The sequence below is a fragment of the Saccopteryx bilineata genome, chromosome 2, assembly GCF_036850765.1.
Source record: "Saccopteryx bilineata isolate mSacBil1 chromosome 2, mSacBil1_pri_phased_curated, whole genome shotgun sequence".
NCBI classification, from domain to species: domain Eukaryota; kingdom Metazoa; phylum Chordata; class Mammalia; order Chiroptera; family Emballonuridae; genus Saccopteryx; species Saccopteryx bilineata.
The window spans coordinates 371,849,868-371,864,170 of record NC_089491.1 but is presented as its reverse complement, the minus strand read 5'-3'; the positions used below and the strand labels follow the sequence as shown (position 1 = coordinate 371,864,170).

At 49.3% G+C, this 14,303-nt stretch overlaps 1 protein-coding gene across 1 annotated transcript; it reads left to right on the top strand.

Moving 5' to 3' along the window:
• The first annotated feature begins 5,567 nt into the window (after positions 1 to 5,567).
• Positions 5,568 to 7,800, top strand: ARL4D (ADP ribosylation factor like GTPase 4D). The gene is made up of 2 exons (XM_066255405.1): positions 5,568 to 5,661; positions 6,217 to 7,800. Exon 2 carries the CDS (start codon positions 6,312 to 6,314, stop codon positions 6,912 to 6,914), a length of 603 nt encoding a protein of 200 aa, XP_066111502.1. The 5' UTR covers positions 5,568 to 5,661; positions 6,217 to 6,311; the 3' UTR covers positions 6,915 to 7,800.
• Positions 7,801 to 14,303: the final 6,503 nt, after the last annotated feature.

The window sequence follows — 14,303 nt, the reverse complement described above, 5'->3', positions numbered from 1 at the left end:
GTACTTTATGTCAGATTTTCGCTGTTTGGCAGAATAAATCTTTATAAAACAACTTACTCTAGTTAAATCTATCTTTTTATTTATACTTTAGTTGCTCCGCTACTGCCCACCATGAAAGCTGGAACGCCCACTAGTGGGTGGTAGGGACCAGGTTGACTACCACTGCCTTAGGCTATAATGACCCTGCCTGCTTACAGCCTGTCCCCCACACCCAATGCAAACTATAAGCGAGCAAACATATATATCATATTTACAAACTTATTTGACCAACAGACAGTTTTGCAGTTTTTTTTTTTATGGGAAGCATCACTCCCATATGTGCCTTAACTGGGCAAGCTCAGCATCCCAGGTCGATGCTTTATCCACTGTGCCACCACAGATCAGGCTCTTCTTTTTCCAAGTGAGAGAAGAAGAGATGGCAAGATGGATTCCCACATGCACTTGGACCGGGATCCACCTGGCAACTCTGTCTATGGCCAATGCTCTGTCCATCTGGGGCCATGCTCAAAATTGAGTTATTTTTAGCATATGAGGCTGAGGCTCCACAGCCATCCTCAGTGCCCAAGACGATGCGCTTGAACCAATTGAGCCATGGCTGTGTGAGGAGGAGAGAGCAAGAGAGAGAGAGAGAGATATGATAGATAGAGAGGGGGGAGGGGCAGGGATAGAAAAACACATGGTTGCTTCTTCTGTATGCCCTGACCAGGAATTGAACCTGGGACATCCACATGCTGGCCAATGCTCTACCACTGAGCCAACTGGCTAGGGCAGGACTTTTTCTTTTTTTTTACAGAGACAGAGAGAGAGAGAGGGATAGATAGGGACAGACAGATAGGAATGGAGAGAGATGAGAAGCATCAATTATTAATTTTTCATTGCGACACCTTAGTTGTTCATTGATTGCTTTCTCATATGTGCCTTGACCATGGGGCTAAAGCAGACCGAGTAACCCCTTGCTCGAGCCAGAGACCTTGGGTCCAAACTGGTGAGCTTTGCTCAAACCAGATGAGCCACGTTCAAGCTGGTGACCTCGGGGTCTCGAACCTGGGTCCTCTGCATCTCAGTCCGACGCTCTATCCACTGCGCCACAGCCTGGTCAGGCTGGCAGGATTTTTTTTCTAAAGATTTTATTTATTGGCCCTGGCCGGTTGGCTCAGCGGTAGAGCGTCGGCCTGGCGTGCGGGGGACCAGGGTTCGATTCCCGGCCAGGGCACATAGGAGAAGCGCCCATTTGCTTCTCCACCCCCCACCCCTCCTTCCTCTCTGTCTCTCTCTTCCCCTCCTGCAGCCAAGGCTCCACTGGAGCAAAGATGGCCCGGGCGCTGGGGATGGCTCCTTGGCCTCTGCTCCAGGCGCTAGAGTGGCTCTGGTCGTGGCAGAGCAACGCCCCGGAGGGGCAGAGCATCACCCCCTGGTGGGCAGAGCGTAGCCCTTGGTGGGCATGCCAGGTGGATCCCGGTCGGGCGCATGCAGGAGTCTGACTGTCTCTCCCCGTTTCCAGCTTCAGAAAAATACAAAAAAAAAAAAAAAAAGGATAAAAAAAAAGATTTTATTTATTGATTTTAGAGAGAGATGAGAGAGAGAGAATGGTGGGAAGGAGCGGGAAGCATCAACTCGTAGGCTTCTCTTATGTGCCTTGACTAGGTAAGCCCAGAGTTTTGAACTGGCGACCATAGGTCAGGTCAGGCGTCGCAAGAATTAAAAAAGAAAATCATCTATTTGTAAAGCTAGTAGCCACGGCCACCATCACAGCCGCCTGGCCCATGCAGGTTTGCATTTGATTTGGACAGACGGTAATGAAACAATGGAGCCTAGAACTGGTGGGCCATTACCTTTAATCCTAGCTTGCACTCGGTGGGCGAGAAATACACACAGTTGGAAAACACTTCCCTTTCCATTCAGGGCTCCTAAAGCCACTGACTCATCCTATCTGAGTATTCCTAGAATCAAAGGCCCCACCAGCCTTATTCACCTCTGTTTCCCATCTCCTTCTCTCTGCACAAACTCTGCACAAACTGGCTTCTCCTTCAGTACTCTGCCATCTCGGCTGCCTGTCCTCTGCAATGCTGATGGCAGGATCTGAGGGAGAGCAAGAGCCCCTGGTCTGCTTCATTTTATAGTGTAGAAAATTAAAGCCTTTAAGTCAGGGGTCCCCAAACTTTTTACACAGGGGGCCAGTTCACTGTCCCTCAGACTGTTGGAGGGCCGGACTATAAAGAAAACTATGAACAAATCCCTATGCACACTGCACATATCTTATTTTAAAGTAAAAAACCAAAACAGGAACAAATACAATATTTAAAATAAAGAAAAAGTAAATTTAAATCAACAAACTGACCAGTATTTCAATGGGAACTATGGGCCTGCTTTTTGTTAATGAGATGGTCAATGTGCTTTTCTCACTGACCACCAATGAAAGAGGTGCCCCTTCCGGAAGTGTGGCGGGGGCTGGATAAATGGCCTTAGCGGGCCATATGCGGCCCACAGGCGGTAGTTTGGGGACCCCTGCTTTAAGTCAATATACAAATAAGGAAGTCTCTGTTACAAAGCCAAAGTATCTGAGGCATAAATGGGATTCCTCATAAGAGTGCACCACCCCCTATCACACAATCACCAAGGGTGTGGGGAAAAGCTTATAGTTTTGAGAAGATTTTAGTATTAAAAGGGTGGGAAAGGCTTAGTCTTAAAACTAAGCCTTAGGCTATAAGGACCTTGCCAGCTTACAGCCTGTCTCCCACACCAATGCAAACTATAAGTGAGCAAACATATATATCATATTTATAAACTTATTTGACTAACACTATTGATTTGAGAGAGAGAGAAACATTAACTAGATGTTCCACTCATCCATGCATTCATTGGTTGACTTCTGCATGTGCCCCGACTGGAGATCAAACCCAAATCTTACTGTTTCAGGATGATGCTCCAAACAACTGAGCCACTTAGCCAGGGTCAAGAATTTTTAAAACATGCAATACCTGACTATTTAGTCAGGGGTACTGACTTCTTTTCTCTTAGATTGTCAAATAAAAAATGACAGCCAACACAATAGCTGTCAGGTATAAATTAATCAGAAATTATACTTTTTTTTTGTCAGATTGGCAAAAAATATATTTTATGGTGTGCTGTGAATTTTAGTAATTAGTTTATAGTTTATGTGTGCCACAAGATGAATAAGGTTGAAAATCACTGGATTAGCCTGACCTGTGGTGGTGCAGTGGATAAAGTGTCAACCTGGAAATGCTGAGGTCGCCGGTTCGAAACCTCGGGCTTGCCTGGTCAAGGCACATATGGGAGTTGATGCTTCCAGCTCCTCCCCCCTTCTCTCTCTCTCTGTCTCTCTCTCCTCTCTCTCCCTCTCTGTCTCTCTCTCTCTCCTCTCTAAAAATGAATAAATAAAATAAAATAAATCACTGGATTAAAGGTTATTTAACTAGATTATGTACTTTCCTGAGGTCAGTTAAATTTATTTCAAACATGTATTAACCTAGAAGCACAAAAACATTGGACAGGGCTTGCTTAAGGGAAAGATAAACCTTTCATTAAAGAGTTACATACTGCCTTGGCCAGAGGGCTCAGATGGTTAGAGCATTGTCCCGCTATGCATAGATAACAGGTTTGATCCCTAGTCAGGGCACACACAGGAACAGATTGATGTTTCTGTCTCTCTCTTCCTCTGTAAAATCAATAAAATAAAAATTTAAAAAAGGATTTACAATAATAAAAAAACCCAACAACAACCCCCAAACAGAGAAAAATAAAAAAGAAGTGTTATAAGGAAAAGAAAGAAAAGAGTTATATACACGGGATGTGACTACTCACCACGGCCTGCCTGTCTGCTCAGTTAGGAATTGGATTTATAATCAGATCACCCTGTGAGGTTACTTTCAGTAGAACCCCTGTTTGTCCACACCCGTCAGTGGCCAGTCTTATCTCTCTCACTAGAGTGTAAGCCCTCTTGAGGTCAGGCCCTATGGCCTGTATATCTACATCTTCTATATCCCCATGGTTTCTATGGCTCATGCAGAGCACACAGTGTGAATGAGGTCAATAAACGGCCGCCCTATGGAGTGAAGAATCCTGTGTTGACCTATCTGAACAAGGGAGACCTTGAAGGGTCTGCTGCTGGCCAGCATTCAGACCAGAGATTGAGTCATCCCCCCTACCCCCTGCCCCAGGGATGCTTGGCCCTACAGCCTCCCCATGAGAAGATGGATAGTTCATAGTTTAGTAGTCAGGGGCCCAGGCACTGGATTCAGACAGATCATTGCTCAGCCTCTTACTAGCTGTATGTGACTTTGGGCCAGTCATTGAACCCTCTGAGCTTTCTTCATCTATAAAATGCAGCAATATCAGTCCCCACTTCTAGGGCTGTTGTGAGAATCAATAAAGGTAGTGGGTTTAGACTGTTTCATGGGGTTCCAGGTTCACACAGGTTTGAATATTGAATTAAGAAAATAGACCCTGGCCTGTTGGCTCAGTGGTAGAGCATCAGCCTGGCGTGCAGAAGTCCCAGGTTCAATTCCCTGCCAGGGCACACAGGAGAAGCGCCCATCTGTTTCTCCACTCCTCCCCCTCTCCTTCCTCTCTGTTTCTCTCTTCCTTCCTGCAGCCAAGGCTCCATTGGAGCAAGGATGGTCCGGGCGCTGGGGATAGCTCCATGGCCTCTGCCTCAGGCGTTAGAATGGTTCTGGTTGCAACAGAAGCAATGCCCCGGATGGGCAGAGCATCACCCCCTGGTGGGCGTGCCGGGTGGATCCTGGTCGGGTGCATGCGGGAGTCTGTCTGACTGCCTCCCCCATTTCCAGCTTACGAAAAATACCAAAAAAAAAAAAAAAAAAAAGAAGAAAAGAAAAGAAAAGAAATATAGCCTGACCGGGCGGTGGCGCAGTGGATAGAGCGTTGGACTGGGTCTCGGAGGACTCAGGTTCGAAGCCCCGAGGTCGCCAGCTTGAGTGCAGGTTCATCTGGTTTGAGCAAGGCTCACTGGCTTGAGCCCAAGGTCGCTGGCTCGAGCAAGGGGTCACTCAGTCTGCTGTGACTCCCGGTCAAGGCACATATGAGAAAGCAATCAACGAACAACTAGGGTGCCGCAACTAAGAATTGATGCTTCTCATCTCTCTCCCTTCTTGTCTGTCTCTCTCTCTCTGTCACAAAATAAATAAATAAATAATTAATTAAAAAAAAAAGAAAATAAATATTGAATTATGTTTGAATATTGAATTAGCAACTACCAAGGAGACCCTGGGGGAGGGAAAACTACCTGGAGAAGGGGATGTGATGGTATCATGAAGCTCTTTATTTCTCCTGGGTTAAACACTGCCACACGTGTGTTCCTTTTGCCCCTCCCACCATCTATCCCTGATTACTCCCGAGTTGAATACCAAATACTAGCATCTGGTAGAAAAGATCAATTAGAGGCCAGGGCTTGAGCTGACACCCCACTGTGAGGTCTGGGCTGCAGCGCGCATAGCTCCACGCCCGCTCCGCCTCTGCGGGGCTGTGGATTGGCCTGCACATCGTGACGTCACTCGCGGGTTTTAAGGCCGTGTCTCCCCCGACAGCTCCGCAGAGACCGCGCGCTGAGGGCTGGCGTGGAGGCTGTTGCGGCGGTTCGGGTAGCTGGCCCGGAAGGGCGCCGGGAGAGCGCGGCTGACGGAGGTAAAGGGGCTGTTCAGGCCGTGCTGAGGCGGCCCCGGTGCCGGGTTGAGGGAGCTGGGTCAGAGGAAGGCTGGCAGAGGAATGTCGCGGGGCCGTGGGGAAGGGGGTCGCGGTGTAAGGAGGGGCGTGTCAGCTGCCTTGGGGATGTGGAGGATGGGTGGACGCGGGTCTCGGTCTCAGCGCCCGCACCCTAACCCTTAATTTGGGGGCGCTGTCCAACCTGCCCCTTCCAGCGAGGATTATCGCCTGGAGAGTAGGGGTCGCGGCGTCTGTTATCACGCCACGAGCGGAAGAAGAGGCGCTGGAAGCTGACCATCCGCGGGATGCAGATCTCCTGCCCCACCTCAGCGTCCCGGGACCTGGGGTTTTCTTTAGGTCTCATCTCCCTTGTTAGGGCCCCAGGGAGAGGGGAGCACCTTTGTTACAGCTGCAGCCGCTTAAAAAATTTTTTTTAACTAGGAATCATGGGTGGCTGATTTAGGAAAGGATCGAGAAGTTGAACATTTCATGTTTGTTAAACCTCTTCTTTTTTTCTCGTGACCTTTCCCTGTTCAGATACCTCAGCTGTGGTCCCCAGAGCCTGCAATTTTAAGGCCACCTTCGTGCCTCTACTGTGAACCCCAAGACGCGCACCTTAGCTAAAGCTCACCATGGGGAACCACTTGACAGAGATGGCGCCCACCACCTCCTTCTTGCCCCACTTTCAGTCCCTGCATGTCGTGGTCATCGGGCTGGATTCAGCTGGAAAAACCTCCCTCCTTTATCGTCTCAAGTTCAAGGAGTTTGTCCAGAGCGTCCCCACCAAAGGCTTCAACACGGAGAAGATCCGGGTGCCCCTGGGGGGGTCACGTGGCATCACCTTTCAAGTGTGGGATGTCGGTGGGCAGGAGAAACTTCGACCGCTGTGGCGCTCCTACACCCGCCAGACGGATGGGCTGGTGTTTGTGGTGGATGCCGCCGAGGTTGAGCGGCTGGAGGAGGCGAAGGTGGAGCTACATCGAATCAGCCGGGCCTCAGACAACCAGGGTGTGCCTGTGTTGGTGCTGGCCAACAAGCAGGATCAGCCTGGGGCACTGAGCGCTGCTGAGGTGGAGAAGAGGCTGGCAGTCCGAGAGCTGGCTGCGGCAACACTCACCCACGTGCAGGGCTGCAGCGCTGTGGATGGGGCGGGACTGCAGCCGGGCCTTGAGCGTCTGTATGAGATGATCCTCAAGAGAAAGAAAGCAGCTCGGGCAAGCAAGAAGAGAAGGTGACCCCAGGCTGCCGCCTCCTCGCCAGTAGGGTTCTGCATACTTGGACAGCCAGGCAGAGCCTGTGGCCTCTCACTCAGCCCCAGGATGCAGGACCTGTCCACCTAAATGAAGGACTCAGGAGCACACTGGGTGTCCTGCTTTGGTCTTGCATTGGGGAAGGGGATGTGTGGTGGGCTGTCTAATCACATCTTTCCCTCATCCTGACCTCTGGCAATGGGGCTGCAGAACTGAGGAGGCTTCAATATAAACTGCAAATCTACCTCGACCTTGTTCCTTGTTTTTCTTTAGCTTCTTTATTAGATGTATTTTGGGGCAAAGGAAAGTAGCTTGGAGCATGCATCTGGTATGAATGAGAACCCCCCCACCCCCAACTGGGGAGTCTTAGCAGGCTGCTTAGAATTCTAGGGATGGCAGTCACAATAGTCTTTATTTTTGTGTCTGTGAAAGTGCCAAGAACCTCTCCCCACATTTGTAGATACATAGCTGTTTTGTAAGCCATGTGTGTCCTCTGTATTATTTTTTAGCATTTATAAGTTATTAAAGACTGATAATACTGTACCTCTAATCTTGGTCTGGCATTTTCCTCTCTCCTTACCTATCAGGGACAGTCCAATATTTCTATACGGGTAGGGGTGGGGCTTGGGCCTGAGTGGTAAGAACAACTTATCTTGAAGTTGAATTTGCCAAGCAAGCTTCTAAATATTAGAGTTGCCCTGCCTGGGTAGCTCAGTTGTTTAGAGTGTTGTTCCCATACGCCAAGGTTATGGGTTTGATCCTAGGTCAGGGCACATACTAGAATTAACCAATGAATGCATGAATAAATGGGGCAACAGTGTTTCTCTCAAATCAACCAATCAATAAATTTTTTTTAAAAATTAGTGGTGAACTCTCCCAAGCTATTGCCTAATCTCTGCAGGGTTTTTTTTGGGGGGGGAGAGGGGATCCTTTCTTTTCTCCTACTTTTCTCTTTTCTCATCTTGTGGCTCTTACTTGCCCCTGATACCAGCTGGTACTTGAAGATTTAACTTCAAAATTTGCTGATCTGAGCCGTTACCAGGTTTTTGCCTTTGGGGACACTCCCTTAAGTCTATATAGGTAAGTCCTCAAAAGAATTATTCTGGCCCTGGCCGGTTGGCTCAGCGGTAGAGCGTCGGCCTAGCGTGCGGAGGACCCGGGTTCGATTCCCGGCCAGGGCACATAGGAGAAGCGCCCATTTGCTTCTCCACCCCTCTCCACCCCTCCGCCGCGCTTTCCTCTCTGTCTCTCTCTTCCCCTCCCGCAGCCAAGGCTCCATTGGAGCAAAGATGGCCCGGGCGCTGGGGATGGCTCTGTGGCCTCTGCCTCAGGCACTAGAGTGGCTCTGGTCGCAATATGGCGACGCCCAGGATGGGCAGAGCATCGCCCCCTGGGGGGCAGAGCACCGCGTGCCGGGTGGATCCCAGTCGGGCGCATGCGGGAGTCTGTCTGACTGTCTCTCCCTGTTTCCAACTTCAGAAAAATGAAAAAAAAAAAAAAAAAGAATTATTCTGTCCCATTTACCCCCTCTCCCCAGCACTTAGGTTGGTCTGATTTTTTTTTTCCTGCCTTGGGGAGATCCTGTGAGAATGGAAATTAATTCCTTCCTTCCTGGCCTAAAGTCACCTCAAGGTGCTCGGCCTGCTGACTGTGCTTATGGCAGCGATGGCAGCGGCTGGTGCCAGGGAAGCCTGGGCTGGATTGGGCCAGCCTGGCCCTGTGACTAAGCCGTTAGTCGCCTCGCTCTGGGAATGATAGTTATTCCCAGGAGAGGGGCAGAAGTAGCAGCTGTTTGTGCCTGGTGTGAGTGGGAACTGCTGGACACCCACCCCTAGCCCTCTGAGAGATGAGGGGCAAGGCACAGGCCACCAATGTGATAGTAAGACTAAAATGCTGAGTGCCTTTGCCTCCTCACCAGCATCAGGGCCAGCTGTGTCTGAGATAACAGAACAGTCGGATCCTCCTAATCAGTGGGAGTAGTAAAAGCCCAGCACAACCCTTTCCAGCCTCCAGCCCCCCCCCCCCCCTATCTCACTCCCAGCCTTTGTGCAAACATGGGATCCAGAATCAAACAACAAGGCCTGGGGTAGGGGGGAAGGTGCTGGCAACCATCTCCTGGGGGAGACTTCCTAAGGAACTTGCTTCTTCCTAGTTGGGCTGGCAGAAGCAGAGTTTTGCTCCTGAGTCTGGGCCAGTTCAGATTTGCTACCCAGCCCCTTTCCCGTGGCTGGCAGGGTGGGGGTGAGTGCGTACTGATCCAGAAGGGTGCCCAGTATGCATCAGTGCTGGGGCCTACTTGACAGAGCTGCTGGGCTGGTTCTGCTGAGGACAGGTGCTACCTGGCCCCCCTCTACACATGCCTGTGACTCATGGCTTCTAGTCCTCACAACCAAGTCCTTTTCTGCAGCCCAGGGACAGGCTGGGGAGGCCCCGGCTAGAAGATTTTTCCTCTCCACCCAAATTCTGCTCTTTGCTTCCAAATCTCCTAAGATGTGTTTTTTCTATTTCTGGTCACCTTGGGGACTGAGGTCTCTGGATTTGGAGAAGAATGTATACATAGGTGGCCCCCCTCCCTAGCAGAGGGCCCTCCAAGGTTCCAGCTCTTGGTTCTGGCTCTGCCCTTCCTCCCTATCTGATTAGGACCATCTTCCGCTCCCCCAGGGCAAACTCCAGCCCTGGGGGCCATGGTCCACAGAAGACCAGTGAATGTCCCAGCTTTTCCTCACATCCCTCTGGCCTGACCAGCTGGTGGGGTTGGAGGACTGCATGTGGGGGTGGGGGTGGTGCAAGCGAGGTGAGATGGAGAAGTGGGTTGCTTTGAAGGGGTTGTGGGGAGAGGGGAGCACTGGGGAATTCTAATTAGAAAGCTACATTCTGGCTGGGTGTAGTGGAGCTTTGGAATAATCTTTGCCTTGGTCCATCTCCCCTAGGCTTTCTGCATGTTTGGAATGGGGGTGAGACCAGGGTTGGGTGGGTTGTAAGTTCCTTTGTCTCAGCTTCTATGCTGTATTATTATTATTATTATTATCATGAACTTTTTAAGTAGTAATTCTTTATTTTTAAAATTGTTTTATTGATTTTAGAGAAAGAGTAAGGGGAGAGAGAGAGAGAGACAGGAACAGCAATCTGCTCCTGTATGTGCCCTGACTGGGGTTGAGCCAGCAACCTCTGTGCATTGAGACAATGCTCTAATCAACCAAGGTATCTGGCCAGGGCTTTCCAGCTTCTTTATTAAATAGACTTCCTTTGAGATCCTGAGATGGATGCTGAGGGAGAGGCTGCCTGAGGGCCAGAGAATCTCTGGGGGCCAGGAGTGGTGGGCAGGGGTCAGCTGCCTAGAGATGAAGCTGAAGGAACCCAGTGGGCCCAGAGTTAGGGCCCCCTCTGAGCTGCCCCCACACCTCTTCTTGCACAAGCTGGATTGTAAAATCCAGATGAAGGGCACTTTCCCTGGGTGCCCTTCCCTTCCCCAAGCCCCTCATGAGGGCAGAGATGGCAGTGGTCCCCTTCCCATGCCCTCTCCAGCCCTGCACTTGCTCAAGGAACTGAAAAAGCAAAGAGGAAGGAAAGAAGTCCTTAAGCAGCAGAGGGGCAGTGACTTGCCCAAGGACACACAGCTTCTCAGTGGTACGTCCAGAGCCTTCCTCCCAGGCTGGCTCTTTGTACTCTTGGCGCAGACAACAGGAGATAGGAGCTAGGCGGCAGGTCCAACATCTCAGAGCTCTGACCTCCCCCTCCCTTCCTCCCTCCCGCCTTGATTAGACTAAGGGCCAGCTTTCCGCTAACCCACTCCCCTTCCTGAGGAGCAGGAGTTTTATCTCTGAAGCACAGTACAGCTCTGGACTCAAATCTGGCCAGAAGTCCCCACCCTCCTTTCACACTGACCATGTGTCGTTGCAAGTCTTTCTTGAGACAGATTCCTCCATCGGAGCCTGGAAAACACAGAATTCCACTGGAGCACTGACAATGCACAGGACAGCCTGTTCTCTAGCCCAGGCCGTTTCGGATGGAGGCTAGTGGGAGGGAGGACTGGGTGAAGGCAGCAAGGGAGGGCCAGACAGGACTGGGCTGTAAGGGGTGTGAAGTCTCAACCACACATCATTCCCAAGGCCACATGCTGGACCTGGGCTGGGGAGTCTGTGGGTGGGTGTTATGGGCCCTCCCCCCTAGCTGAGCCAGAGAAGGGCGTTTTCCTTCCTTCTTTTTTTAAAAGAAAATTTTAATTTTCTTCCTGTCTCCCACCTGCTTATAAAAGTAATAGCTCTTTGTCATGAAAGCAATTTAGAAACTTAGGAAATAGAGAACCCCATAATATAAACTTCAGAGCTAGCTAAACATTTGAACAAGTTTTTATATAATTTTCCAGATATTTATTTCTTTACCCATACGTAAAAGTTATGTATATATAACACACATGGGATTATATAAGAAATATTTTCATACAGTTTTGCTTTTCTCATTTATAGCTTAAGCATTATTCAATGTCAGGACATATGGATTTTCCTCATTCTTTTTGATGACTACATGAGATTCTACTGTATGAATGCACTCTGTAATTAAATCTACAGAGTGTCCATAGTAATGAACCTCCCTGTACCTACTTCTTTGTACCCTTGCGAGAAGATAGTATTTAAGAGAAATTTCCAGAAGTGTACTTGCTGTCAAAGGGTATACATATTTCAAGATTTCTTTTTTTTTTTTTTAGATTTTATTTATTCATTTTTAGAGAGAGAGAGATAGAAGAAGGGAGGAGCAGAAAGCATCAACTCCCATATATGCTTTGACCAGGCCAGCCCAGGGTTTCGAACCGGCAACCTTAGTGTTCCAGGTCAATGCTTTACGCACTGCGCCACCACAGGTCAGGCCTCAAGTTTTCATAGGTAGTGCCAAAGTGTATGTTTGTGTAGGGGGGTTCGTATGGGGAGGGAAATTTAATCCAGCCTCTGCATCCCAGATTTCAAGGCCTCTTCAAACTGAGGAGCATGTTGAGTGAGGTAGATATTACAGTGCTCTTGCTTTTAGGGGCGGGAAATCAAATGCCCAGTAACTTGGCAGAAGACCTGCAGGGATGGGGAATGAGCTTAGGCTGACTTTCTGGGCCTGGGGAGCGAGTCCCATATGGGGCTCCCAGCTGATGGTGGAGGTGGGCAGATGGTGAGGACTCCCTTAGCACGTGGCACCTCACACAAGGCAGGCAGAGTGGGTGAAACAACTCCTAAAATAAACCCCAGGACTTGGCTCAGGGAGGGAGTCAGGCTGAGACTAGCAGTGCATGCTGTGAAGGAACATGGGGAACAGACCTAGAGCCTGAAGTAGGGCAGTGGAGGCCCTGGACCTCCCCCAGGGCGACCCCTGACTCCTCTAGTGGGGACCTCCACCAACTGCTATAGCTCATCAACTCCTGGAACAGGAAGCAGAAGCCTGAAGTGTCAGATACCTCAGGTACTGGGGGCTTTTTGGGGTCCCGCCTCTGGTTAGTTCATTCAGGGTTCTAGCATGGTCCCAGGTCTATGCCCTTCTAGAATGGGATGACAGGAGGTGGGGAGGCAGGAGGGTTGATCTTTTTAGCACCTCTTACCCTCTCTTATTAAATCTGGTCATGAGGCCTGACCAGGCAGTGGCGCAGTGGATAGAGCATCAGACTGGGATGTGGAGGACCCAGGTTCAAGACCCTGAGATCTCCAGCTTGAGCGTGGGCTCATCTGGTTTGAGCAAAGCTCACCAGCTTGAGCCCAAGGTCACTGGCTCGAACAAGAGGTTATTCAGTCTGCTGTAGCCCCCTGGTCAAGACACGTATGAGAAATCAATCAATGAACAACTAAGGAACCGCAATGAAGAATTGATGTTTCTCATCTCTCTCATTTCCTGTCTGTCTGTCCCTCTCTCTGACTCTCCTTGTCTCTGCCACAAAAAAAAAAAAAAAAAAACAGAAAAAAGAAAAAAAAAACAGAAAAAAAATCTGGTCATGAGATTGGTGGAGGAGGGTAGGAATGACAGCTGGATTGTAAAGATTGTTGAAAGTGAGGTTTTATGCTTTTGATTGTATTTGTTGTCACAAGATTGTCCATTACTCTTTGCTCCCGATGCTGACTGTCATCCTTAGGGAGAGGGAAGGCAGAACTGCTTACTCACTCTCTGGAACTCTTCCAGTCTGATGGGGGAGGGAACAGAAGAGCCACCAATCTGACCAGGCAGCATCTCAGAAAGTAACCCCCAAAGCAAGGCTTGGCTCTGCAACCAACTTCTGTGACCTTAGCCAGCCATTCCTACTCTCCTGGCCTCAGTCTACCCTTCTGTAAAGTGAGGGGGTTGAATAAACAATATCTGATATTTTCTGGTTCACTTTCCATGGTTCTCAGTACAAGGTGGGCATGGGGAACACCTTAATGATCTTTCTCCCTTCATCTTATTCTCTGAAATTAGTTTTGTGTGTGTGTGTGTGTGTGTGTGTGTGAGACAGAGACAGAGAGAGGGACAAACAGACAGGAAGGGAGAGATGAGAAGCATCAATTATTTGTTGTGCCTCCTTAGTTGTTTACTTACTGCTTTCTAATATGCGCCTTGATGGGTGGGGGGGCTACAGCAGAGCGTGTGACCCCTTGTTCAAGCCAGCGACCTTGGGCTTTAAGCTAGTGACCTTTGGGCTCAAGCCAGCGACCATGAGATCAAGTCTATGATTCCATGCTCAAGGCTTTAGGAGTAATTTCTTGGCCCTACCTACTGGTCAGGAGGAAAGACCCGAGTCTGAGGTTTAATAAACACAGTTTTGTTCCTCCCTCCCCAGTAATTAATTACCTGGCCTGAGATGCTCCCTAGAACCTGTTTACCATTCACCTCCCCCACCTCCTCCCAAGGTCACCCCAGGATAGTCGAGCTGTGTCTAGTTTCTTAATTCCCTGCCTCTCACCCCAGATAAGCCGAGTATAGGCAGGTGTTGGGAAGGGACTCCCAAGATTTAGTCTTGTGTGGCCATATGGCAGCCACCAGCCACATGTGGCAACTGAGCAGGGAATATGTGACTAAACTGAACTAAGATGTACTGTGTGAAGTACAGTATATATTACTGTATATACTGCACAAAAGACTTAGTACAAGAAATGAATGTAAAATATCTCATTCACACTTTTTAATATAGATATGTTGAAATGAAAACATTTAAATATATTGAGCTAAATAAAATACTTAAAATTAGTTCTACTTACTTCCTTTTACCTTTAAAATATATGGTTACCGCCTGACTAGGTGGTGGTGCAGTGGATAGAGCGTCGGACTGGGATGCGGAAGGACCCAGGTTCGAGACCCCGAGGTCGCCAGCTTGAACGCGGGCTCATCTGGCTTGAGCAAAGAGCTCGCCAGCTTGGACCCAAGGTCGCT

Excerpts from the sequence above, each read along its gene's own strand:
- ARL4D (XM_066255405.1), top strand. The coding sequence starts at position 6,312 with ATGGGGAACCACTTGACAGAGATGGCGCCCACCACCTCCTTCTTGCCC.